Genomic DNA, 27,536 nt, shown 5'->3' on the forward strand with positions numbered 1-27,536 from the left:
TTCATTATATCTTTTTTATTCGAAGTTCCAATTGCAGTTACTTCAGCCCTCGCTTCCCCAATGTATAATAATAATAATTTAGTTTTATGCTACTGCAGAGTTTGCCTCTTCATTATAAAAAGTATATTGTGAAATATTTGGCCCTGAGTTATCTCAAAACTTTGCCGAAAATGTACTAAATTTTAAACCTTGAATCTATAGCTAGAATTTTTCAATATTCATGAAATCTATGAAATCTCAGCTACAGTTGCACCAATCTCAATTAGCGCTAATTAAATTTTGTACCTACAGGCTTTCTTTTAGTATAAGAGCCTTATATAGAGGCGTATAAAAAGGAAATAAATTTTTGAATTTGCATAATATGGAAGATAATTATCTTTAGAGACAGAATAACAAGCTTGCATTGTTGGTGCAACCGAACTTGGAACAAAAACTTGTATGCTAGTGTACAGAATATTTAATTTCCATTATGTAAACTTCTACTGTCTATCAATAGGCATGAATAGAGGCATGGAATAAATTTAGTAATATGTGATACATGTGATGTTTTTAGGGGAGCTATATTGCTTCCTCTGCTAAGATTCTCTCTTACGGCGTACAAAAAGACACATCTATCACTATATTTAACGTTTACATAAAACGCGGAAATCATTGTTCAATCCAAACGTGACGGATCCTATTGAGACACATCTCGCGGCTGTTTTGCACAATATTGAAATACGTATAAAATTAATTAATCTTACGCTAAGAAATATATAAAAGCAGCAACCTTTACCTTGGTTAGCCTCAGAATTGACGGTTATGTTAATTTATATAAAATATTTGCATTGAACTTCAAGAGCATACCAAATATATTGACATATTAAAAGTATATATCGTCACAATTCTTACTTTATTGAAAAGACATTGTTCAAATAAAAATAGTGACAATTCTTTCCAAGAATTTCTTATTACTTCATAGTATACTATTATTAATGACAGAAATAATTTCTCTTACATAATAGGAATAATCACTTTTCTTCCATTAGACGAAGAATTAAACATAATAAATGGAAGGATAATTTTCAGTAACTAAAATCTCATCATAAAATTTGTACAATAAATAAACGTTTTATACCTACTATTTACATTTTTCATCAACCGAGTACACGTCTTATGTTTACAAAAACATATCTGTACGAAAATACGTAATGACAAGTAGGCAGTTTTTTTTTTCAATATCAACGTAAAAATGATCAAAAAATTATCGTTTCGGCATAAGAAAAAAAATATTCTTAACGAGACAGTAACTATAAAGGCTACTATCTGCAAGTTGTATAGAAGGCAATGCATTTTGTACGTCAACCGGTAGTATTTACTCTTGAGTACAAAATACAGCGTGCTGTATCGTTTTACATGTATATACAATTTTATATGTATGTTCTTGTATAATGGACAATTTGTACTCTATTCTTTGACAGTTCCAGCTTCACAAAATAGTGCACTTCGAGAAAATGTTTATACAGACATTGTATATATGTGTCAAATAAAACACTTCACAAACGTTTTATTGATCATTAAGATCAATAAAATCACTCAATAGATTGTACGACTATTATTATATTATATATACATATCTTTGAACATCAGTGTCAAGCCCGAAATACGCTATAACTGAACAAATTCCACGCGTTTAATGTAACATTAGTATCTCGAGAGTACAATATTTTCACCTAAGTCAGGTTTTTGTACATAAAATAAACATATATTCGACAATATAATCGTAAAAGAATTACAAAAAAAAGGATACGGCATATCTTTAAATTTATTTAGTTATCAAACCAATTATGTTAAAAATTAAATTATAAATACCGTATGGATGATACTATTGAATAGCGCAAATTTTGAGGAAATTTTAAAGATCAACTTTTTGTTGAACAATTTGTTTCAAAGGACTATTATCATATTCACGAGTATCCCCCATACGCATAGTATACAAGTATCCTCGGCTTTAATTCGTCATAAAATAATACCAATTAATAGTTTACGCTTGAAAGAAAAATATTGCTTGATCTCTTTCAAAATTTGCTTAATAAAAACTAAATTAAAAAATTAAAATTAAACTTGTTCAAGAGATAAGCCATCAAGCAAATGTTAAAGTTTTTCAAAATATATCAGTATCGTCCGTAATATTTATACAGACATCTCGCGTAATTAAGTCATACATAATCCTATACATTTACAATCAATCAAATACTTGCACAAACCCTGTAGCCCATAGGCTAGAAACGTTTTGAAAACTTCAGGAATCCGCTACTGATAGGTAGATGGTTATGAATTATTCGACGAAGAATTCGAGTTCGATTCTACGCGCATTGAATCAATCCTGGCGACGATTTTTAATGCCGGGCCCAATTTGATACTCATCGCTGACATGAGATGATCTTCCTTCAGCAACATAAGAGCTTGGCCATCAATTTCCTGGATGGCGAAGTCTTCTGCGTAATCGGAGCAGCCCGGTAGACCGCGTATGAATTCGCATACTTCACCCACCTGTATGACACGTAATTTTTCGCTCGTATTGGATATTTAAATATATTTTTTTTCAATCTCATAAAAATATCTCATTACCGTCCATTTAACCGGGTTCACTTTCGGCAGTGATTCGTCGATGGAGGATGTGGTACTCGTAGACAAAGCTTTCTCCTCGCCATTCTTCTTCATTATGTCGTTATCGATAGTTTTAGTTTCAGTCTCTATTTCAGTCCACTGTTTCTCCGTAGCATCGCGCTCTCGTGTTTCACGTTTTTTACTGCGCATAAGATGAGATAAAGTCTTCGTTAAAAAGAATATTTGCGAAAGAAAAAAATATTTAAGAATAAATAATTCGGTGTAAAATATTTAAAATATTTAGTATATTAATAAAATGTGCTCACCTCTTCGCACACATCGATGAGCAGAATCGCTTTTCTTTCTTCAACTTGACGTTCTGTTCGTCGATCGTATTACCGCAGTTTTCGCATTTACTGTCCTGATCACCAGTTCCATCGTCTTCGTTGGAATAATTAACACAAATTTTCTTTTCTGTAATGCAGATTTTGTATTAGCTTAAACTCAAAACGCAGCATTAATCACTCGTGCGAATAATTTACTTACTCGGGGGCTCTTCGTTTATCTCGACTGCGTTACTTCGATTAAGGATATTCGTAGTTTCCTGACTCACAGCAAACGGCTCTGACGCTGCAGCATAGATAAGAAGAAATCTTATGTCTGATATCGCGATTCATCAGTGTGAAAATGACCTTTGATAATTAATATAATTAGTAAAGGTAAGGCAAAAGGCAGCAAGTATACCTTCTTGTATCACAAATCCTTCTATCACATGCGTAAGGACCTGCGGTTTTACCATGGCTTTAGGCGGCGCTTGTTTATTATTCACTATGACTGTTGCGATCGGTATAATCTGTGACTCATCACCGACTACACCATTCGTAATCGCGTTTACTGTATTGGCAAGCCCTGCTAACGGGTTATTGCACTGTTTCTCGTCCACTTTTGGAGCATTCGTTTCATCGTCTTTCGCTATCGTTTTACTTTGGTCTCCATCTGTATAGACGGTCACAAAACCATTTATATCTCCGTCTTCTCGTTATGAATTGCTTACCGAATAAAGATATTCAAATTTATTAATACAATAAGATCAATACCCGTTATTTCCGACTGCGGTGCTGCCGTAGTGATATCTTCCGTAGTGACAGGCACTTCATCCTTCTTTGCAGCTAATTTCATGCTATCGTCAGTTATTAACGGGGGATTCGTGGTAGACGACAATATCAGAGAGCACTCAGCCTGCGGATTACGGTCCGGCGATGTAATCATTATTGTCGAGTTCGTATTATCGGGCGTTGGCTGATCCTGCGTCGCACTCACAATCGGCATCGCCTGAACCTGCGACGCACCGCTTATTATTTGATTACCAATAATCGTTGGGTTGATGGCCTAGAAAAAGAGGGGTATTCATTATTATTCTTGAGTTTGCATCTTTATTCTAAATGCAGAAAAAAATAAGAGTTCTATTATCATTTTATAGTTATTCAATATAAATAAGTGTTTACAAGATCGGCAAAATAACATTATAGCAATTAGTACCGGTAAAGGAAGTTGCTGCATAGTCGACATCGGAGGTTGCGACATTGAATTTATTTGCGATGTAGCGGCGACCCCAACTCCAACTCCGCCCACCGAGACTACCGGCATAATGGAACGATCCGCTCCTAAGACAACGCCAGGTGGTGGTTGTTGCAACGTCATATTCGCTACAAACGAAAATTTTCGTACTGCAATGTCGTTTAAATATTCCATATTAACAATTCTTTATCTCGACATTAATAGCATAAGTAGCGTGTAAATATCAACTTGAAAAAAGCGTTCTTACTCATGATAGGCTTAGTCTGTATTTGGGAGGATTGCACTTGTTGGTACTGCTGTGGCAACTGCTGCTGTTGCTGCTGCGTAGGCTGCTTCTGTATGAAGACTGGCTGATGCTGTAGCATTGTTGGTTGGGCTTGCTGTTGCTGCTGTTGTTGCTGCTGCTGTTGCTGTTGTTGCGGAGATTGTATTGGCTTGCCACGGCCTTTCCCGGTATTGCTGTTACCCTTACCCTGAATATTTAATAAATAACTATACTATTATATGCCAATATCTATTGTTTTACCACTGTTTTTATTATTATGCTAATAAATGTTTAATTATCTGTCTATTGTCATATATAGTCATCATGCAAGAGTTATGAAATGTTTTTATGCATCTGTTATAGTCAAATAATCTTGATTTATTTTTCTTGTTTTTTTTTCTATTATTATTACTAACATTACAGACGCGCGCTTTGCTACGCGCTTTTACTTTTTGTTATTTTGTTATTACGCTATTAAACTCACATACAATACACACAACTGTCAAATTATGAAATCACAGTCGCTTACGGCTGAAGTAAGCGCAACGAGACAAATCAACCAGTAACAAATTAAGCGTTTCGAGAGATGTGAGTATCGATATCATGCCCTTTTTTTTTGGAAAAGTATAGAAAATTGATTTCATATATTGTATGCTGATATTAATACTATTATGTATAACCTGTGTTTGTGCAACCTGTGAAGGCTGTACTCCATAAACTGTCTGTGTGGAGACGGAACTGGCGGCTCGTACGTTGGTGCCTTGCAACGATGGTAAAATACTCAACGGCCGCTGCCCACTCGTATTCGATTTACCCTGCTGAGACTGTTGTTGCTGAATTTCCATCACTTTCGTAGGTTTTCCACCAGTTGCTGTTATTTGTTGCACACCTTGTATCTGTTGTTGTGTTGCGAGAGCTAGTCCAATAAAATAATAAACAAGATATTTTAAACTCGTTCTTCACTATACACGAACTTTTCGTTCATGTATTACAGAGGAAATAAAAAAAAACTATAAACTAAGAAATATTATAAATTTTTATTTTAAAAATACTTAAATGTATTAATGAATGGAAATACTGACCATTGTGTGCTTGTATCGGCTGTGGACTTTGTATAAACATATCAGTTTGTGCGGGGCCGCGAATGAATATTTGATTAGGCGCGGCAGTCAGCAGAGTCGGCTGTTGCAATCCGGTGGCCCATACTTGAGGAAATTGCCAAGGTGCAAACTGCATACCACCAGCTCTTCCGCCTGAAGGTGTCCCAGTGGTGCACGCTGTATACTGTTTGAAATAATAATAGATCGTATACAAATGCAGATAATACTTGAAAAGTAATAAGCAAACACAACGTGTACCGTGTTGTACAATCATTTTTCATTATATTCTAAATATTTTTTATTATATTTACCTTTTGTACTTGATCTTGTTTATTCGTGGATTGCTGCTGTTGTTGCTGCTGCTGCAGTGATGGTGGTGGAGAATTTATTACACCGAGCTGACCGAATACTAGCGTCTGGCCAGCACCAGGATTAGCGGACGTGGGAACGGGTAAATAGCCGGCCGGAAATCCCGGGACTTTGGTGCCACCGGCAACTGAATGACCTCCTTGTCCAGGTGTCGTTGTCGTAGCCAACATATGAGGAGTTAATTGAGTTGCAGACTGAAACGGTTTTCCAGCTGTTATCACCTGTGAAATATACATTGTTTTTTAAATTAAAAACACAAATGTAATAACTATAAAAATTATTAAAGAGAGAGATAGTGTGTATTAACTTTTAACATATCGCATCTTTTGTTCAATTATTTTTAGTAAAATCTTTAATAACTTTATAACGTTATTCACTAACAAAAAAATATATGTATAAATTAATTTTGAATTAAAGAAAACTTGATTGTACCTGAATAGAAGAGGGATTTATGCCTGCTGGATGGAGCGCAAGATTTCCTGGCATCAATAAAGGTGTGCCTTGAGTATTATACAATTGTTGTAAATGATAAGCTTGACTTTGAATTGGTTGTTGAATCACTTGGACCGCTTGCGGATGTGCAGCCATCGTAGTTATGGTAGTTGCGCCTTGTTGACCAGATAACGTCATGGACACACCTCCCTGTTGCTGCTGATGATGCTGCATCGACACTGCAACAGCTCCCTGTAACTTTTTTAATGAGATGGTCGATGTATTTATGTGAAAGTAAAGTCAAAGAATGAAGTAACGTGTGACAATTTATAAAACATAATTAAATAGAATCAATAACAGAATGTAATAAGAAATGTAAAAGTACACTGAAGATATTCAATAATGCAATAAATACATAACTATACGTTAATGTAAAATTATTGATAAAATAGAATCAATAACAGAATGTAATAAGAAATGTAAAAGTACGCTAAAGATATTCAATAATATAATAAATACATAACTAATACGTTAATGTAAAATCATTGATAAAACAGAATGAAGTAACTTCAAAAAGTATAAATTAATAATTACTTGTTGGGGCATGCTGGCAGCTACCTGCGGCTGCACTTGAACCTGAGTAGGAACAACACTGTGAGGTCCGTTATTTTGCTGCTGTGGCTGTTGCTGCTGCGACTGCTGCTGCTGCTGCTGCTGCTGCTGAACCTGCTGTTGCACTTGCTGGACTTGCAGCTGCTGTTGCGACTGAACTTGCGGCTGCATCTGCTGCTGCGGCTGAACCTGCTGCTGCTGCACTTGGGCTTGTTGCTGGACCTGCTGAGGCTGCTGCGACTGCTGTACATGCTGTTGCTGCGACTGCTGGACATTCTGCTGCTGCTGTAGGTCATGAGTTGCGATCATTATTTGCTGCTGTTGCGCTTGTTGCTGCGACTGTTGCGATTGCGATTGTTGTTGCGGTTGCGATGGCGAAATTCCCATCTGCTTGACATCTGTCATGTTTCCTTATACCCTTGCGTCGCAATCAAATTAGACGTTCTCTCAGAGTAACGAGTAGACAGTATTCAACTGCACGTAGCTCTTTTTCTTTGCCATTTTACAAATAAACGTTCACATTCATGCCAATTTCAATCTTCTCATTATGCCGCACCTGCAATACAGACCATAGAAAATTAATTTTTGAAAAAAAAAAAAAATATATATATATATATATTGTATATATATAGGTATATATATTTCATAGTTCAGTCAGTTCCCTACATTTTCGCGTGCATATTTGCGCAAGACACACGCATCGTCGGAGATACATTAATTTTCATAGCTTCTTAAAATTTACTCTGTCCCTCAAAGCGAGATATTCTCTCTACTTGCTTATTCATAAGTAAATTAGTAGTATGACTGTATCTACGCTATTGACTGGAGTATTCAATGCTTCCGCATTGTGTTTCGCGCAGCGCTATTTATTTTCATGTTCAAATGGAAATACCCGCGTCGGGGTGTCTACTTCACGATTCGTGCTCGGGGGCTCGGGAGACGAGCGTGTGAACGTGAAGTAGCCATCGACGCCGCGCCATACATGTCGCCCGCGTATCATAACCTTCATTGACGGACGAGTACGCGTACTTGTGGGACCCGAGGGAGCTCGACTCGCAAGCGAAGCTATTGCACTGGTGGTGCCCGGGAGTGAAGTGTGCCCTACGTCGCATCTTTTTTTCTTCCTCTCTCTCGGCGGTGACGCATTGACGGAAAGACTCCTTTCTCGGTTCGGCAAAGTAAGTCCTCACAAAAGTTATCGGCGGTCCTCACGTCTCGTCTCGTCTCGTCGGCGCTTCCCCGATTCTCGCCGCGCAAGAGTAAACGCGCGTGGGATTAAGCGCGGCGAGTCAAAGCATATGGGTTTTACTGATTCGCTCGATATCGGTCAGTCTGTCGAGTTGATGTCGCATCTGGTGGTCTTTTCTGTCGCTCGATCGAACGAGTCGTTTTTCATCGTAAATAGGCGGTTTTTGCTCCATCAACGCGGGACGTAAAACCGAGTGCATAGGTTATGCGGGGCTTAAACGTGTATGTATATATGTGCATATCTGTAACCGAATATCGCAGTCGTGCTACATAAATTGATTTGCGTAAATCATGCGGAGAGGCAGTATCTCCGCGATATTGGACGTATGCTTCGTCCAGCAATAATTATCTGCTTATAAACTTGCGTTAGCTAATGCGATAAGAATAATGCTGAGTGTTTCAAAATGCTCAAGCATTTTAAAACATCATGCAGACGTGCGACGGAAGTAGTGATTTTATCAACTGTTTTCCCAGAAGAATATACACAGCACTGCAGAAAACTATAAAAATATTATCTCTGTTTTAACGGATAAGCCTGAGTATGCCTTTTACAAGACAAGTTGAACACTTTCAATTTATTTCATTCTGTAATCTCATCACTTTCTCCAATATTGCAGTTTGAGCATTGTATAATTTGATATTCCAACTGACTAATTATCTGGTATTATCATTTCATTTTGTTATTATAATAACTACATTGTTATTGCAACAATGTAGTTATATTTATGTATTCTAATATCAAATATTCTAACATTAAATTTAAATGAATTTTATTCGAATTTTTATCATTTTATTCCAATATTATAATATATGTGTTTTTAAATAGTATATATTTTTTATTGCAATTCTAACACATTAAGATTGTATATTTTAACTTTCCATTTAATCTCATTCTAATCTTGTCATTAGTCTAATTTCACTCTTGCAGTATCATTGATAATTGTTGCAGTGTTATTGTGATTTTAATATTAAAATTATTTTTTAAAACCTTTTTTTTTTGTTAAAAAAGAAAACATCTATTTTTACAAATGCAAGAGTTGTAAAAAAATATACTAAGGCAGACCTAATACTTATACCAACAGAATCAAAATGTTGCAAGTTTTTTATAGTCTCTATTTTATCTCTATAATAAACTACAATTAAGAATCATTGTATATCGTTAATTGTATATAGAGAATAATTCTCTTTTTACAGAATAAGCTCAATTAAGAGCGTTTCTTATGACAAGGAAAAATTTATCTTTATTCCCTTTATACAGGATGTCTCAGGCTAACGTTTTATCTAATTGTAAGAATCAATCTTTCATGTATTTTTAAGTCACGTTTCATCTATTAATCAATTTAGTGTTTTTTACCTTCGATGAAAAACGAGACGAATTATACCATTTATCGTAGATTTTCAATATTAAATTATCTTTTTAATTAAACTTGGAGATAAAAGCCCGTTAAAATCAAGTCCACATGAAACTGAACAAAGAATCTTGCCTAGGCTATATTTGCGAAGGCTATATTTTTCGAAAGATGTAACTTGAAAAGCTACAACTTTTTGTTTCCTCTCTTTTTATTATGGGAAAATCAATTTCCTATTGCTTAATTCGCTCGATGAAACATAGACGAAAAAAAGTGGCTCGTGACAAATCCGAGGATTCTCTGCATTGCGGAAATGAAATGGTATCAGATCTAGGAGTGAAAACTGGTACATGAAATGTCGATACGCGACCTTCGTGTAAAAAGTAGATTTCACACATCTGGGACACCCTTTATAACGCTGGGGCTCGATATGCTTCTCGACGAAGAGAGAGAGAGAGAGAGAGAAAATAGAAACGCGCTGTGCTTCGAAGAGTTCGAAGAAGACAGCGTGAATAGGGGAGGAGAGAGGTAGGGGAAAGCGAGAGAGAGAGAGAAAGCAGTCCGACGCCGAACTCGTGCGGTAACGCAGAGTTCTGCATATCCTGTCACGCGGAGAAAAACCATCCCGGGAATATCGATCCGGCGCAAAACGCCGACGATTCCATTTTGGCATGTGCGTGCGCGCGCGAACGAACAAAATGTCGCCCCAGCCCATGTACCACCATAATTAGTGGCATGGTAAAATAGCGAGAGGGAGAAACAAGGATGGGGGGGGGGAAAGCACCGTGTGATCCGATGGAGAGCGGGAAATACGAATGAAAGGCGGGTTAGTGTGACAGAGAGGGGATCGAAGAGGGGAGAGAAAAATCAGAAGGGAGGGGGAAAGTAGAGAGAGAGAGAGAGATGGAGAAAAACAACTGTGCCAGGGGGACGGCTGACAACACATGGATCTCGCCATAATGGCAATCTCCTTTCTCTCTCGCTCTCTGGAAGCGATGTATAAACGGATAATTTTGTAGCAAGAATACACGGTGCACTCGAGAGCACGCGAGAAAAAGAGACGTTTCTTTTTTTTTCCCTCTGCGATACACTCGCCTGAAAGCGCAATAAAACGTGTGCACGCTGGCCGTCACACACGCACGCATCGTACGTATCCGGTCGTTGCGGGCCGTCCCTCCACGCGAATCCAAAGTGGCGGCGTCTCGTGCGGACGCCGACATATTGAACAAAATGAGGAGCGCACACACACACACCGTTCGGAGAAACGACGGGACGAGTGTGCGAGAGAGAGAAGGAGAGAAGAGGGAAACAAACAGAAAGTCAGGGAAGAGACAGAGACAAAGCGTAGTGTTATCGAACAGTTGCATCGTGTCGACGGACCGTTGTCGCGTTCAACGAAGATCGTCGTCATCAGCGCGATAATCTAGAATTCACAAACGGTTCGTCTAGTGATTATTTATTTATTTTTTTCGCGTGGCACATACAACGCCTACGAAGGCATGGCGAAGGGGGTGGGTACCCTCGACGGCCGCCCTACGCAACGACGACGACGACGACGACGATGACGCCACCACGAGTCGACGGAGTCTTCGACACGGATGTCTCACTCTACCTTTTATCAGGTACTCACATGGCGACTGCGCAGTCACACCTATATATATATGCTTCGGCTGCCTGCGCGTGTATGTGAACGTACACGTGTATATGTGTACCCAACTCGCACCACCACCACTACGTTTGTCCGTCGCAGCGCACGATGCCAACGGCGTGTCGTTCGCTCGCTCGAAGTGTTTTCACTTTTCACGAATCACCGTTTCTTACCGAGCGACAACACCCCGCGAAATTCGTTGGCTTAGCTACGAGAGCTAGTATGAGCTCGCGATAATAGTTATCCGCCGCCGTAGCCGCTATCGATGATGCTGCTGCTACTGCCGTTGCTGCTAGCTGCCTCCCTGTTCCACACGGTATAATACGACTACCTCCCCGAATGCCCGCGCGTCCCTGACACAACCATCCCTTCCAATCGCAACCTTCCCGCCGTGCGCCGCGCGTCGTCCAGCGTGCCTCCTGATTGGCTCGACGGGGACAAATCCCAAAGGCATCGTCTGCGCCGAGAAAGGCGGAGCCATCGGATGTGATGGCTATAAGCGCATGCTCACTAACGGTACTGTGTTCTCTCTTTCGTTTCATCTCTCTCCTTCTCTCCTTCCTCACCGCTACCTATCGCGCCCAAGTCGTCCTATCGTGTGCACGTACACACACAGGCACGCGAACCATTTGTTCCTGCACGTATACAGATCTATAGTCCACGCCGTATTTCACAGCATAGCATTGGCAGAAACGTGCAGAGTGTTCCGAGTGCCCTGGTATTCCGTTTTACATGTATTTTTTTAAAGAATTTCTTCCTCTTTTCTTCTTTCCAGAAAATCTTATTATTAATCTTTTATTTTTATATTTAATTGGGAATTGCGATACTCACGAAAGCTAATAGCACATTATTAACAATAATGAGTAATTTGTTACATTATTCGGTTATATTGCTGTTTAATTGATATTGTGCACCGATTAAAAATACGTTATAGTTGAAAATTGCAATTGAATATTACCTTTATAATTTAAGATGTTATTTCAAATTTGTTATTCTTGTACATTATTTCAATACCTTATAATTTATATGTTTACATTAAATACATTTATTGTAGATGCATTTTATTACATTAGGTTTGAGAATTTATGAAAATATAATCGATATAAAGAAAAAATTAAAACCTGTTATTAATTTATTATTAAACAAATTTCTTTTATCAAAAAAATAGATTATAAAAGATTGTTATTTTATTTTCGTCTGTTATTGCAATGAGAAATGAGAACATAACAAGAAATTTATATATAGATAATCATATTATTCATATTAAACAGCTTACGATCAATTACCAATAGTAATCAACACTAGAAACTTTACGTAACAACGACCGCACGAACCGGATTTCTATAATGAACTTTTTGCTCCATGTGAAGAATTATCTTTAGTGCTTGTAATATTACTTATCATACGAGACATCGTATGATATTATTAATTTAACTAAATATTATTATACATACATATTTACGTAAACGAAAAAATAGTTATAATTAGAATATTTAATTGATATCAAAATATTATTATATGATAGTAAAGTACTTAAAAATGCACATATTTATATATAATTTACATATTATCATTGTGCACTTATACATTATATATTTTAAATTATAAGAATAAACGATAAAATTTGGCTCTCTGAATTAGGTTCTTAGGAAAATTTCTTATTACGAGTTCACTGATTGTGAATCGAAAGAACTTGTGCAAAATGTCCAGAGAGATTTCAAATTTGACATCAAGGTCATTTGTTAAAGCCCATGGCACATAAAAAAAACGTAAAGCAGTAAACAAATCGGCCAATCGATAGTAGAAAATGTAAGGCAATAATCTTACGTTCTCTACTGTGATTGGCCAATTTATACGTCTTACTGCTTTACGTTTTTGTATATGCTATTGTATAATGGCTTAATGCTTCTACTATACTAGTTCTATGAGTTATATCGTTTGAACTGAATGACTATTTCTCTCCCCCTTTGCAACGAAATATATACGTATAAGAGAAAGAGAGAAAAAAGTGTGTATATGTATATGTGTTTTTGTTGCAAATAAAATGAAATAGCATTGTTCATCCTAACGTATGTTCTTTCTTTCCTTTTTTCTCTCTTATAAAATTTTATTCAAAATACCAAATTACCAAATAAATTTATAAAACATTGGTTTAATCATTGATTTAATGCATGCGTGATTTCATGTTATGCTATAACAGTTCTTTTTATTCAGTTTGCAATATTTTATTTTAAAAGTATATATTTTTTATATTTAATCCTTGTCTAAGTCGCCGAAATATATAAACGTATATACATATACATATACGTTATAGTAATAATTTTAACGCTGTTAATCCAAAGTAGTCTGCTGTAGCAAAGTAACATGTACATAGTATACGTTAATAACATTTATAATAAAGTAGCGAGGGTCGCGTAACGTTTAGTATCTGTGGCCCCGTGCGGACACGGTACGGCCTTGACGCAACTGTCTCTAAGCTGAGTTTATGCTTCCCGGCTCGAAACTCGACACTCGCGAGTCGCACGCAATTGGCTCGTCGCACATTCTTGCACAAATTTTCTATCCAATCAGTACATTCGAATTGTCTGTTACTGTTTTTTTTTTTAACGTAACGCGAGCGTACTTGAGCAAAACTTCAAAAACAAAAACATAGACGTCTCGCGTCCTTGACGCCGATGCACGACGCAGTGTCGACTGTCGAGGAAAGCTCTAATTTTGATGTCGAGGTCTCCATGCATAATGCATCCCGCTCCGCCCAAGGCATGGGGATTCATCCTCACGTAGATCAAGGACGTGGAGTTCTTGTTGTTTCGGCGGTCGAAACTTCGACCCTTAAAACTCTCCCATGTGTATCTCTGCAATTTCGCGTTTGACGAAATAACAAGTTTATTGCCATTTTATTCGCAAAAACGTTTTGTTTTTGTGCGTTTTGGCGATCACTGTCAAACGCAATCAAATTCTGTACTCTCAATTAATTGAGAGAATTATTAATTAAAAATCATTCGGCTACGGTGCAGTCAGATCTCACGCGCCGACAATGATTGCATCTCGGTAGCGTTTCCTATAGCGAGAATCCAAACGAAAGAGTGGAATCACGCTGACGTGAAATACAACGGATTTTATCGTTCATCTCCCAATACCGGTCTCGGATTTCGACGCGAGGTACGACGGTAGGACGTATCGCGCGTAGGGTAGGAAGAGTCCCGGCTGTACCAATCCCAGTAACCAAGTCCCTGCGTGAACGGACGCGCGCGCGCGCTCGCATATACCTGTATGTGGTGTATATGACACTCGACGAGGGTCGAGTCGGAGGAGATTGGCGGCAAGGAAGGGGAAGGGGAGATTATACCTATAGTCCACGTCTATGCTATGTTTTGCGAACGATGGAGCATATCTCGGCATCTGTAGTTTGCCGTTTGACCGTAGAGCGTGATGGCGCGCGGGTGGGAGAAGTGGCGCAGCCAATGGTGTGGGTCGAACGGGGTTGCCAGGGAAACAAGTTAATGATTCGGTCTGCCACCGAGGAATTGGCCTGGCCTGGGTACCGTCGGCGCGTGTAACGTTGTCCCGTGGCCGCGCATGTGCCACGCTGCCCCCGCGCACAAGGGGGGAGAACTGCTCTCTCTTTCTCGCTCTCTCTTTCTCCTGCTCGCGCTCGTTCGCGTCGTATGCCGTCCCATCCCATTCCGTCTCGATTCGTCTCAGTTCTCGATATAGCCATGGTCGATGTCCGTGAATTGGTCGCACAATCTGTGTGCGTGTATACACGTGTGTGTACGTGTACACGTACATGTATAGCCATCGTAGGAGGTTTCGTGTTCGTGCGCTTATCCTGATTCGACCTGTATATACACGTACACACCGTACATGCACACACTATATGTATTGCGTGTAGGACGTCGCGCGCGCGCGCGTACAGCGCTTAAGTCGTCGCGACGATTGGTTCCCTTCCCACTACTCTCAATCTCTCTCCCGTGGTATTTTCTCCCTTCCCACCCCGTGCCGCTCTTTCTTCTCTTCGATGTCCATCGCGCTTCCCTCTCTACCGCGGGCTCATTTCACTGCCATCTCCTCCTTCCCACACCCGTCCCTTCCCTCTCCACCCCTGACCTCTTTTTTCCCCACACAGTCTCCTGCTGGGTAATATACCGCCGCGTATCGTTCGGTGATACACGACGGGGAAGGGGCAGGAGTAGGAGGGCACCCCATCGAAAGATTCGCTGTAGATTATAATATATCCGATGTCTGCGTCCGATCGGTCCTCGAATTAACGCCGAGAAAATGGAAGCGACCGTAGCGACGGGGGGGAGCGAAGCGTAATTGCCGCACGAGTGCCATGACGGATCCATTGGGGCAACGACGCTCGAGGGCACCGGGCCATCCTCTTCGTCGCTGAGTATCGCGATATTCGATTTGCAATATAATCTTCATTCCGAATAAGATTTCCTCTCATTATTCTCATTATCTACGTATCACATGTATTGTATAGATTAATATCGTAATTAATTCTTAATTTAGTATATAGTAATTGCGTCGAGGGGACGCATTATTATACGTTTTCTGTTATATTGAATTGGCCAAATTCAAAACAAATTGAAAATTAATAGTATAGATCTTACATGGCCTCTTAATTTTCAATCTAGAGTAATGAGCTATTAATTTGACATTATCCAGTAACATAGATATATGTATTATATAATTGCCATATAACATATGGAAATATACAGGTGTTACATATATGTTACATAGCAATTATACTTGGTGTTTGCTAAGTATAGATTGAATGCCAAAAGAAATATATAATCCTTTCTTAATTCTAACATTTGCTGTATGATAAATATGAATTTATTATTTTATATAATTTTTTTTTATTGAATCCGGTACAATCTTATATTACAATATCCCATACCGGTATTATCTCTGCAGCGAGTTCAACTTGCGACGCTATATAGACATGCGAAAAGGAACCTGTCGGATGTTGCTTTTCGTTTATTCGTGAATGAGCATAAAACCCGTTCTATAGATATATACAAGATATCGTATATCTGCTAACCGTTAGTCATGAAAAATTACCTACCACAATCAAGTATATTCTCCTCTAGACAATAAACTGTGATTGGTTCAATTTTACGGCTTACGACTCGACATATGGTATATTGTAGAACGATCAGTCTAACAAGAATCACTATTGTGTGCATACATTCAAATATATAATCTCTGAAAAGTTATGGTATCGATTTTCATATTTTGCATTATAAAAAGTTACTTTTAATTAAAAGTTGTGATATAAATCGTGCAATTATGTGATAGCATATAAAAGTCACACTTATAATGTTTAGATTTTATTATAAACCATGTAATTTTTACATTTGTTGTTCGTGCAATTTTACATATTTTTTTTACAATATAAATGTATTTGTCCAATTTGAAGAATATTTAGAATTTCCTTTATTTCAGATAGATCATTATTTGGAGATTTAAAGATTAATTATCGGTATTATATTTATTTATTGAGCCAAAGCTTAGATGTTTTTTTGCTCCAATGTTTAACAAATAGACATTCAATAAAAGTAAACAGATGTTTCGGCCCCAATCGGGCCATTATCAATGTAACAAAATGGTAATTGGATTAATACATTTTAATCTGATTACTATTTTGTAAAATTGATAATGACCCGATCGGAGTCGAAACGTGTCTGTTTTTACTTTTATTAATAATTGAATGTTTGTTTGTTAAATATCGAAGCGAAAAAATCTAAGCTTTGACTTTAGCCCTTTATATGTATTAATTTATTATTTTAATTATTGAGCCTTTACTATTAAAAATTATATTTATTTATTGACTTTTACTTTTAAAGTCAATATAACCTGTTCATAAATCTTTGTCACCGCGTTTGGGAAATACAAAAGACATAAGAGTGGGCTAATGTTATACTCATTTATAGATATTAACGAATTTTTATATGTTTTTCTAACGAAAAAAATCGAATATTTGATTGACACTTAGCGTTCGTGATTGTCGAAATATGAATACTTCTTTAATTCTCTGCCGCAGAGATCTGTTTGTCTCCATTGTTGCCACTATTTCTTTCAAAGGGCCTATAATGGAACTTTAACGAGTCCCCGCGGTGCGTCTACAACGAATCGCTACGAGCGGCATTCTTTGGGCGGTACCCTTTCCCATTGTGCTCCCAGAATTTGAAAAATGAAGACAAGTTAAGCCCCGATGTCGCTTAGCTGACGACGCGACGGGTTTTATCGATTGGACACTTGAGATTTCAGCGGCTGGATTACGCTTCATCGATTCCCATCGCTTCTATTTTCCACCTGTCGACCGCGCTAAAATTAAGTTCTTAATAATTCCCCCTCACGGTTTTTCGCGGACGTGATAATCGAGATCGAACGGTCTGAACAGACGGACGGATCCGCGAGTTACCGCGTCGCCTAGGACGTTTTGTCGCGAGACCGATTAATTATGGACGCAATTACGGAACATCCGGGAAATGTATTCGTATATCAATCGAAAAATCGCGATGCGGCAGGAACATGTGCGTGGCGCGTTCATTTATATTCGCGTCAAATCGCGATATATAGGTATAGAGCAACCCGAATGAGTGCACCGTGAAAAGGGTATGATTTACATATCGAACAACGTTGCAAAGGGATGCTCGCGAAGAGCACTCGAACGGTATACTACTATATAATTGCACAAATACAATTAAAACGTGGAAATTAACGATACTTCTGGTTACGAGTGAGCGAGCGGGTGGAAACGACAGAAATGTCACGATGCACAAAGCGCGTCTCGTTATTAGCCCTCTTATCCCGATTTTCTTCGCGCACATTTTATTTGTGCGCCTTTGTCGCGCATCTTTTTACTCGATTATCTGCAATTTATCGACAGCGAATGGGAACAGGAAAGCCTCGTATCGTTCGTATGGACAAGTAGAATTACATACCCACGATATGATGGAGTGAAACGATACTAATTCTGATACGTACGTCACAAAGTTCATCTCTAAAGACGCACTTTTAGCGGAATAATTTTAAGAAGATCAGCTGCAGCTTCTTTTGTCATTTGATTCTGTGTCACGGTTCAAACAGGACCATCTCGAATTTCACATCCTAATTTGCGAAATGTCACGACATTGACCTCGTATGCAATCGTCGCGGATAAAAGGCGCGTTAAATTTACCACGGTTTGAATAATCGTGTAACGGTTGTGATAAAAATAGTATCGTGTTACGAGACGAAGAGGAAATGATAGGATTATTGTCTCATCAGTGACAATAATAGATTAGGAATTTAGGTTATCTTGTGCAGGAGGTAGGTCGATCGCTTCCTTTCATGTTTAATATTCATTGACGAACTTCATTTGGCGAATTCGTATAGAGACACGTATCTGAGAAACTTTATCGAAGATTCGGAGAAACATACTACTCTTTATCTCTTCATACTTTGTTAGTTTCGAAGTGAGCTGTAAACAGTATAGATTATGTCAAGAATGTTAATAATAAAGAGAATAGATTAGAATAATAATAAATTAAATTATAGATTAAAAAAAATTATAAAGTCATATATTTTGTTGAACTTCGATATCGGCATGCAGTATGTTGATATCTGCAGTGGATAGAGAAAAAAGAAAATCTTACTTTTAAATATCTTCACAACGACATTTCGATGAAAGAAATCCAACAATCGCATTTTGACGTTATAAATATTAAAAATTTTTTAAATCAATCAAATAATTGACGTAATTAAAAATAATTTGTTTCAATCTCGAATTTATTGTTCTCTTAAGTTTAAGCGACTTTACATTCTCAGATTTTTTAAAACTCCACTACAGATTAACGTTAGATGTTCAGGAAAGATATCCAGAATTCTCTGAAGTTACTGGGGGATCTACCTGAAAGAAATTACATACAGGAAGGTTCGTCATTAAACTGAAGCTTGCGATTCTGCGACAACCGTAGATGCAGAAGACGGTGTGAGAGATGTGTGTGTCTAACGAAGAAGTGTCTGCAGATTGGATCACATTGGACGGTGCGGTTTTCCTCCCAAATGATAAATTTGATTTTTATCGTAAAAATCGGCGACCGCCTCTTTGACGCGCCATTACGCCGATCGCGGGACATATACGCGCGCCGGTTTTTGTATCAATTACAGACGCGACGAATCGCACTTTCTGTACGATCGCGCGCGTGAAAGGCGCACCGCCGCATGTAAGTCCGGCTATAAATAGGCACGCCAAGATAGCCACGCCTTAATCACTGTAACGCCGGGATGGATAGCGGCATTAACGCTTGACATTGTTACGACAGACGTCGTTTTGCAAACTCTCTTTCGTACACTTCGTACACATTTGTACATTGTATCTATCACATGCAATGAGCTGCCATGACGATAGGCTTATCGGAACGATTGAAAATGGAGAATAGAAAAGAATTTGAATATATCCATTTAGGATGTTCACCAGGGAATAGGTAAGAGCATCGTATCTTAATATCGTAACTCTTGATAGAATCGAAAAGATACATTTTGAATGTACATTTAGGATACATATTTACTGGGGAACAAATAAAACTATATCTGGTTATCGTACCTTGAGAGAGATAAAAGTTATTACGGACGCTTTCTTAAGCCTGATCTTTTTTTCTTTATACACGTAATATTTTAAGACATAAAGATTCTATATCTCTGATACAGAAGATGGATCTATTGAGTTTTGTGGAAAATCAAAAAGAAAAATTGTGAGATGATCTGTTTTTAACACTCTATCAGAGTTTTTATCTCTATAACTTTATAATGAGTAGATGTTTTTTGTTTATATTCTTAAATCACCCTGTATACTTCACGAAGTAACGAGTTTGCTTTCAAAATTGAAGCTCGAGAAGTACTTCAAATACATTAAATATGTGATCTAATATATTGTGTAGACATATTAATAGATATTAATAGATGTTAATATACCTATACCAATATACCTATATAATAATATACCTATATAATATACCTATATAAATATTGTGCCGAATCAAGATTTCAATATAAAATAAAGTACAATTAGAATTATATATATATATATATATATATATATATATAATATAAATATAATTATATTATTATATATTATTTTATTATATGTATATATTTTGTTTGAGATATTAATTGTAATTCACATTTCTTACAAAAAATGTATTATGCATTTTTTGTAAGAGCTGATGATGTGGATTACTATTAATATCTTGAAAAAATGTATATAATAACATAAATATATAATAAAATAATTAAAGCAGTATATTATACCTAGAAAGACCAAAAATTACAATGATTTTTTAATTGTGGTATACTAAACATGATGTATATCTTAATTTTATTCAATCAAGTGTTATTGATTTATGATGGTTCAAATCATATGTTATGGCGGGAGACAATGTTTTAATTATTGGTAAATCGATTTACAAGATCGTAGGCCCGTTCTTTAATTGCAGTTAATGTTTCTGCACTTTCTTAAGATGAAATAGGGATATAATTAGACGTTGAGAAAAAACAACGTAAATAAAAAGTGTAAAATTTAATTATTAAAAATAGACAGATTATAGAACAAATGATCCATTTTTATTTTCTTATTCGATCTTGGAAAGTTGAGTTCTTATTCTTGTATAATACGAAAGTATTACTGTGTCGATAATAAACGCGCGCAGAAATTCGACGAAGTTGACAAATGATCTGAAGATGGCGGTAGTTTCAATTAAGAAATTATGATTTATTGCGTCGATAAATTATGATGCAATCACAAAATTATGCAATTTTCTTTTTTTACATATGTTGTCTTTTTTGCACAATATTGCCAAACTAAATTAATTATTATTTAATTATTAATAAAAATTAAATAATTTTGAAATTTATTATTAATAGGTTTATCTTATTATTAATAATAATTAATATATATTTTATTAACAAAATTAATAACGTATGAATTAATAATAATTAATATAATTAATAAAATAAAATTTATTTATTCATTTATTTATTTGTTAACGCCATGTTAATAAAATTAATAATTTTATTTGTCTAAATAAACTTTTTTATTGTGAATCTAATTTATTTTATTCTTATAAAATATATTATCCTTATATATTATCCTATATTATCCTTTTAATTGCTAACATAAACAGAAAATAATGAATTAAATATTTTACATATTTTTATTGATTAACTGCAAAATTGTTATTTTTATTTAATTCATTAAACATGTCACATTTTATTTAAATTATTAAAAAATATGAATCGTGCGTGCGTGCGTGTGCGTACACACGCGCGCGCGGTGTGTGTGCGTGTAAAATATTTAATTTATTGCACACGTTGAACAAAAAAGTTTGTCAAAGATTTTAATTTATTTGATTGTCCTTCATAATTCTCTGATGTCAATTCCTAATTATTTTAGTCGTTTTGAAAATTATTTTTAAAAGAAATTTCGTATACTTGGCAATTGTGTCAATTTATAATAAGTTTGGCGATTTTTGTCTTTAAATTACTCAGCGATCTTAATATAAAATATGAATCAAAAATTGTAAATGATGATCGATAATAGTTGCGACTAATACAAATACGACTAACAATTGCTTTAATCGAATAACTATAATAACTATACTTTTCATCATTTTATAATAAATAGTTTTAAAGTTAGATCGGATATGCTCTTCTCTTTTTGACAGACTTTGTATATTCACGACAAGAATAATGTTATGAATCTTATATGCGACATTACATGAGTACAATAATAAAAGTACGTATTAATTAAAATAAACATTAGTCTTTAGCAGCTTTAACTTTTGAGCAAATTTCTTATTTCTTTTCTCTCAATCAGTCATGCGAAGTAGGAAATATTTCTTTGATATAATAAAATTTTTTTCTTGCATTCTACATTATTTTCTGTCGAGTTTCTCCTAGAAAAATTTTAATTGAGAATTATGTTTTATTGAAACTATAAATATTTAATACATGTATTTTTTCTTTTTTCAGGACTAATTTATCGTGGGAAATAATCAGGATGCGAAGCGCATTGATGTCCGTTCTGCTTCGGCAGTGCAACAAAGTTGCTGAAAGATGTTCGGGGAAAATCGCAAGTCGTTACTATTCGATCAGTGCTGCGAAACCTGAATTAACATCGATCAGGTACAAAATACGACGCGGACCCTACGCTACGGTCACGGACGCAGATGTTCGCTTCTTCGACTCGTTGCTCGGATCTAACGGTCTCATCACAGATCCGGATGAATGCGAAGGCTACAACATCGACTTTGCAAAGACTGTCAGGGGTAAGAAGTGAGGGGATGTACAATAGGGAAAAATCTTTATTTTTTTTTTTTTTTGGAAAATATACGAAGAAAAGGTAATTTTTTATCTCAAGGGAATTGTGATGATAAAATAATAAATATATAATTATAAGTCATTATGTATAAATAAAACCGACATGTATATTTAATTATGATTTCATTAGGACATAATTAGAGAATTCGCATATTTTTTATTTACAAATGTAATTAATATATTAAAATTTTATATACGATTTTCAATAATAATATATACTTTATTATTGAATAGTTTTATATTTTTTAAATAATGAGAGGAAGTTTGTGGAAACAAATAAATATATAAAATTACAATTTAAGGAATTCACATTAATTTCATTCAAAATAAGTCAAATTTTCTACACTACTATTTTTGGCATATGTGTAAAATATCTTTTCCAAACTATGAAATATGTAAAAAATGGAATACAGTATGACGCGCTCGTTGTATTTGTGCAATACAGTTCAAATAGAAGAAATGCATTATCAATTTTTAAAATAAAAGTCCGACATTATTTTTTTACGTTTTTAAATAATGTAATTGCAGGTGCCAGTCGGCTAATACTGAAACCGAAATCCACTGAACAGGTTTCATCCATATTAAAATATTGTAACGAAAAGCGTTTAGCAGTTTGCCCACAAAGCGGTAACACCGGACTGGTGGGCGGTTCCAACCCGGTATTTGACGAAATCGTCATCTCCATGAAGTTAATGAATAAAATTTTGGACACCAATGAATTGGCAGGTAGGCGATAAGTGCAATTAACTCGAAAATCTATCTGAAGATTTTCGAAAATTCTACTAAAAAAGCTGAGCGATAACCTTTATTTACATTGCAATTGCATCTGCTAAATTCTGTTACTATTCAAATTTTCATTTAAATATTTAAATTGGAAAGATTTAAAAAATTTAATTTATGTGTATACGTGTGTGTAATTTAATCTATACCAATGGCACGCGTGTGTGTAATTTAATCTAGGCAACGACACACTTGATGCTATAAATGCTTTGAAAAATTCTTTGATTGATCAATCAAATGCTTTGAAGAATTTTTTAAGTAAATTGTATCCATAATAGGCTCCTTGAATTAAATTTAGACATTTTTTCCCTTTTTTTAGTGGTAATATCTTTTTTGAAAATATATGTTTTAGAGAATAACACGCGAATAATATTGCGGCAGAATCCTTGAAATAGTAAAAAAGATATTACAAAAGTAACGTAATTATTTGCTTCTCTGTAGTACTACCATTATATTTAAAAACACAAAACACTGTGTTAGGTATACTGACATGCGAGGCTGGATGCGTTTTACAGGACCTAGACAACCATTTAGCTAGAGTTGGCTTAATGATGCCCTTGGATCTTGGAGCCAAGGGGAGTTGTCTGATTGGCGGTTGTGTATCAACTAACGCAGGTGGATTGCGGCTTTTACGTTATGGCAATCTGCACGGAACCGTCTTAGGAGTCGAAGCAGTAAGTCTAAGTATTAAATTGTTAAAATTATTATATATTTTTAAATAATTATATATTTAAAATTATTATATATTTAAAATTATTATATATTTTAAAATAATTTTATTATTTTATAAAATTATTATTATTATATGAAATTTATATTCTATAATAAATACGCGCTCGCGCACGTGCATGTGTGTGTACTTATATGTTAAATAACTTAAATGTGACAATGTTAAAAGTATAAATTATATTTTACTGAAATTTTTATAACATTGTTGTAAATATTGCATATATGCTCAATTTTTATCAATTAAAATATAATAAATTATTTTTTACTTCTTTTCTTAATTATTTATTTTTATAATATTAATTCTGGAATTATTATTCAAAATTAGAAAAAAACAATTAGAATTTTTTAAATTTAGAAAATTTAAATTTTGATGTGCGGAGATTAAAATCTTTTCTTTTATAGCTTAATATGACTGAAAATAATATTAAATAATTGTCTTTATTTAGGTAAAGGCAAACGGCGACATCGTGAACTGCCTGAATGCGCTAAAGAAAAACAACACCGGATATCATTTAAAACATCTCTTTATAGGATCTGAAGGCTCTTTAGGAATTGTATCCAAAGTATCTATTCAATGTCCACCATTGCCGAAGGCTGTGAATCTTGCATTTCTAGGTACACACATTATTATAAATAAAATACAAAAATATGTTTGTATATATTATTAGATTTAACATATAAAGTTAAACTTCAACACACACATATAGACTGCACATACACACTTTGTTACAAAACTTTGCTAGCTTAAAATATAAAAATTTAATCTTTAGGCATTCTATATTTATTAATTATATAACTTTTGTAGGATTAGCAAGTTTCGATAAGGTGCTGAAAACATATCATTTAGCGAAACGCCATTTAGGCGAAATACTGTCCTCCTGTGAAATGATAGATCGAATCTCTATGGACGTTTCCGTCAATACCCTGGGGTTGAAGAATCCATTGACAAGCCGCGAGGATGGTCACGAGTTTTACATGCTTATTGAAACTTCCGGTAGTCATTCGGCCCATGACGAAGAGAAACTATCCTCGTTTGTTGAAAAAGCGATTAACGATGACATTATCGAAGATGGCACTTTGACCAACGAAACAACAAAAGTTAATGTACGTGATTGAAAAATTACGTTATATTATATCAATCATATTTATATTGTTACGGTCTAATAAGGATTCTCGGAGAGTTGATCGCGATTCATGACATTTGACTTCCACGCGCACAAGAGAATGTAAATTAAATAGAATTTGACTGTCCCAAAGTAATGAAACTATTTTTGGTGTCCCAATCAGAAGAATTGTCAGAAGGTGGATGCATATATACGGGGCCTTTGGTGCGGACATTAGGTATACAGTCTGACCCTTCTCAGTTGCTACCGAGTCTTTCTAGCAGTCGATACCGTCAGTAAAGTGCATTATTTTTGTGTCTTGTCACGGTCGAAAATTTAGCTATTCTCGAATAGTGATCAAATTCTATGTAAAACTGAAAAAATCTAATTCCGAAACATATTGGAGATGTTGAGAATAGCTTATGAGAATGCTGCTTTGTCTTCAGAATTTGATCGCGTAACGCTACTCGAAATACAGCACAGTCTGTACTGTAATTGAATTTTCGGCCATGACAACATACAAAAATTACAACGTACTTTGCTAACGGTATTGAATGCAAAAAAGGCTCAGAGGCAACTAAGAAGGATCACATTGTATACCTGACATTCCGCACTAAAAGTCCTGTTCAATGGATTCACTCCGCGACAATTCTGATCAAACCCCCAAAAATAATTTCATTACTTTTGGGACAGATTATGTATATACATAGACTGGGCGCTTCTATAAAAGATTGCACACTGTGACTAGAGAGAGAAAGAGAGAGAGAGAGAGAGAGAGAGATAAAGCATGTTTAAGCAGGCAATTTATCTTTGTTCCTCCTATTCTTAAACTTTCTCTTCTTTTCTGTATGATGCATGAGGAAGGAATAGAAGGAAACGAGACAAAGGAATATAGCTATCCTTCAGTTGTGTCACGCAAGCTTCTATAAGAAGGCACAGTCTATATATATATATATATATGGATCTTTTTGAATGGATAATCTATATTTTAAAAATGTTTTTCAATTTACATTCTAGTAATAAAAATATAATTTGCAGAATATATGGGCACTAAGAGAAAGAATTAGCGGAGGTGTCTTGCGTGATGGATACGTATTTAAGTATGATCTTTCGCTACCGCTGTCTTCCTTTTATGAGGTAGTCGAGGTGCTTCGCAAGCGAATACGCGATCCGCGTATTGTTAGGATCGGCGGTTACGGCCATTTAGGTAATAATAACACAAATAAGGATGATTCAAATGTCTAGGAATAAATTTAATATTCGTAAATAATTTCCTGTTTTTATCTTCAGGCGACGGAAACATCCACATACAAGTCTCTATTCCGGAATATTACGAGGATATAGCAGCACAAATAGAGCCATTCATCTTCGAATACGTTTCACAGTGCCAGGGTAGCATCAGTGCGGAGCATGGTATCGGTTTTAAAAAAACCAAGTATCTCCACCTGAGCAGAAGCTCTTCCGAGATCGAGATGATGTACGATCTTAAGAAAATGATGGATCCGAACTGGATTTTAAATCCTTATAAGGTGTTGCCAATTACAGAAAAGTCATGATCATCGTAAGAGTAATTTGTACATAAAAAAATAATGTAAATTTTCAATGTGCCATTTGAATAAAATCAGGAGAATAAGTAAAGCGCGATTATCTAATCAAACGTTTTATGATTATCATAAAATGTTTAACAAAATGTCGAAGTATCATATTATATGCTATTACTACGTACAATAGTATTATAATATACGCGTTGACTTTACGTACAAGGTTCTATATGCTTTTCTACTTGGCTATTTTCCATCTACCGATAAAAGCAGATAAAACATCTTGGTGACTAACGCCTCACTCGAAATAGATACGCGGCATAATTATCGTGACAGCTATGAGAAATATCAAAATATAGATGTCTTTGCAAATAGAATGTACTAGATGTTTATAATTATCTAATTTTGAAATCTATCGATATATATAATATAATAAATATGTACCTGATGTAGAAAGAAAAGATTATAACTATACGAAGCGAATAATAGAATAAATAGGGATTTGAATATTAAAGAAAAAATATTTTTTTGTTTTATACATGCATACTTGCCTGCATTTAATTTAGTTATGCTTAGCAAAATAAAATGTTTTATACAATTTTATCTAAAGAAAATGATATAATGAATGAAATAAAGAGTTTATTTTTGGAATCGATGTAATTTTTATTCTCTTTTTCCTCTCTTTGAAAATATTTTCCCATATTCAAGTTAAATAGAACTTTTTCATAATAAGATTTAATTTAAAAAATTTATCCTAAGCTGGTATATAAAATACAAATTTCTAAATATGAGAAAAATTATTAAAATTAAATGATTAAAA

At 35.5% G+C, this 27,536-nt stretch overlaps 2 protein-coding genes across 11 annotated transcripts; one reads left to right on the plus strand and one right to left on the minus strand.

The window, feature by feature from the left end:
• On the minus strand, positions 1-11,643 carry LOC105457926 (polyhomeotic-proximal chromatin protein). Of its 6 annotated transcripts, none has more exons than XM_011702897.1 (14): positions 11,173-11,643; positions 6,928-7,501; positions 6,334-6,585; positions 5,844-6,122; positions 5,515-5,716; positions 5,113-5,348; positions 4,415-4,640; positions 4,129-4,295; positions 3,687-3,978; positions 3,334-3,585; positions 3,136-3,219; positions 2,916-3,063; positions 2,611-2,791; positions 1-2,532 (listed from the first exon to the last, which is right to left on the minus strand). In XM_011702897.1, the coding sequence occupies exons 2-14, from the start codon at positions 7,348-7,350 to the stop codon at positions 2,311-2,313; spliced, it is 2,964 nt and encodes a 987-aa protein (XP_011701199.1). In that variant the 5' UTR covers positions 7,351-7,501; positions 11,173-11,643; the 3' UTR covers positions 1-2,310. The 6 variants fall into 6 exon arrangements, with proteins under 6 accessions (XP_011701199.1, XP_011701197.1, XP_011701194.1 ...); XM_011702895.1 differs by having other exon boundaries at positions 6,334-6,591; positions 11,364-11,642; XM_011702892.1 differs by having other exon boundaries at positions 6,334-6,591; positions 11,173-11,642.
• On the plus strand, positions 7,958-26,819 carry LOC105457925 (D-2-hydroxyglutarate dehydrogenase, mitochondrial). Of its 5 annotated transcripts, XM_011702890.1 has the most exons (11): positions 18,258-18,516; positions 18,583-18,662; positions 18,745-18,943; positions 19,037-19,233; positions 22,216-22,511; positions 23,092-23,289; positions 23,824-24,017; positions 24,519-24,687; positions 24,878-25,176; positions 26,214-26,382; positions 26,466-26,819. In XM_011702890.1, exons 5-11 carry the CDS (start codon positions 22,244-22,246, stop codon positions 26,729-26,731), a joined length of 1,563 nt encoding a protein of 520 aa, XP_011701192.1. In that variant the 5' UTR covers positions 18,258-18,516; positions 18,583-18,662; positions 18,745-18,943; positions 19,037-19,233; positions 22,216-22,243; the 3' UTR covers positions 26,732-26,819. The 5 variants fall into 5 exon arrangements, with proteins under 5 accessions (XP_011701190.1, XP_011701188.1, XP_011701193.1 ...); XM_011702889.1 differs by lacking the exons at positions 18,583-18,662; positions 18,745-18,943; XM_011702888.1 differs by lacking the exons at positions 18,258-18,516; positions 18,583-18,662; positions 18,745-18,943; positions 19,037-19,233 and adding an exon at positions 7,958-8,123 and having other exon boundaries at positions 26,466-26,813.
• The last annotated feature ends 717 nt before the right edge of the window (positions 26,820-27,536 follow it).

This window comes from Wasmannia auropunctata, unplaced genomic scaffold, assembly GCF_000956235.1.
Source record: "Wasmannia auropunctata unplaced genomic scaffold, wasmannia.A_1.0 LD334880.1, whole genome shotgun sequence".
In the NCBI taxonomy this organism is placed as follows: domain Eukaryota; kingdom Metazoa; phylum Arthropoda; class Insecta; order Hymenoptera; family Formicidae; genus Wasmannia; species Wasmannia auropunctata.

Bases quoted from the DNA above. Each gene is read 5' to 3' on its own strand.
- LOC105457926 (XM_011702895.1), bottom strand. From the start codon at position 7,350: ATGACAGATGTCAAGCAGATGGGAATTTCGCCATCGCAACCGCAACAA. The intron at 6,123-6,333 runs GTACAATCAAGT...TATATTTCACAG, and splicing joins TAAATCCCTCTTCTATTCAG to GTGATAACAGCTGGAAAACC. The intron at 4,296-4,414 runs GTAAGAACGCTT...TTTCGTTTGTAG, and splicing joins ACAGACTAAGCCTATCATGA to CGAATATGACGTTGCAACAA.
- LOC105457925 (XM_011702886.1), top strand. The intron at 24,018-24,518 runs GTAAGTCTAAGT...GTCTTTATTTAG, and splicing joins CCGTCTTAGGAGTCGAAGCA to GTAAAGGCAAACGGCGACAT. The intron at 25,177-26,213 runs GTACGTGATTGA...TATAATTTGCAG, and splicing joins ACGAAACAACAAAAGTTAAT to AATATATGGGCACTAAGAGA.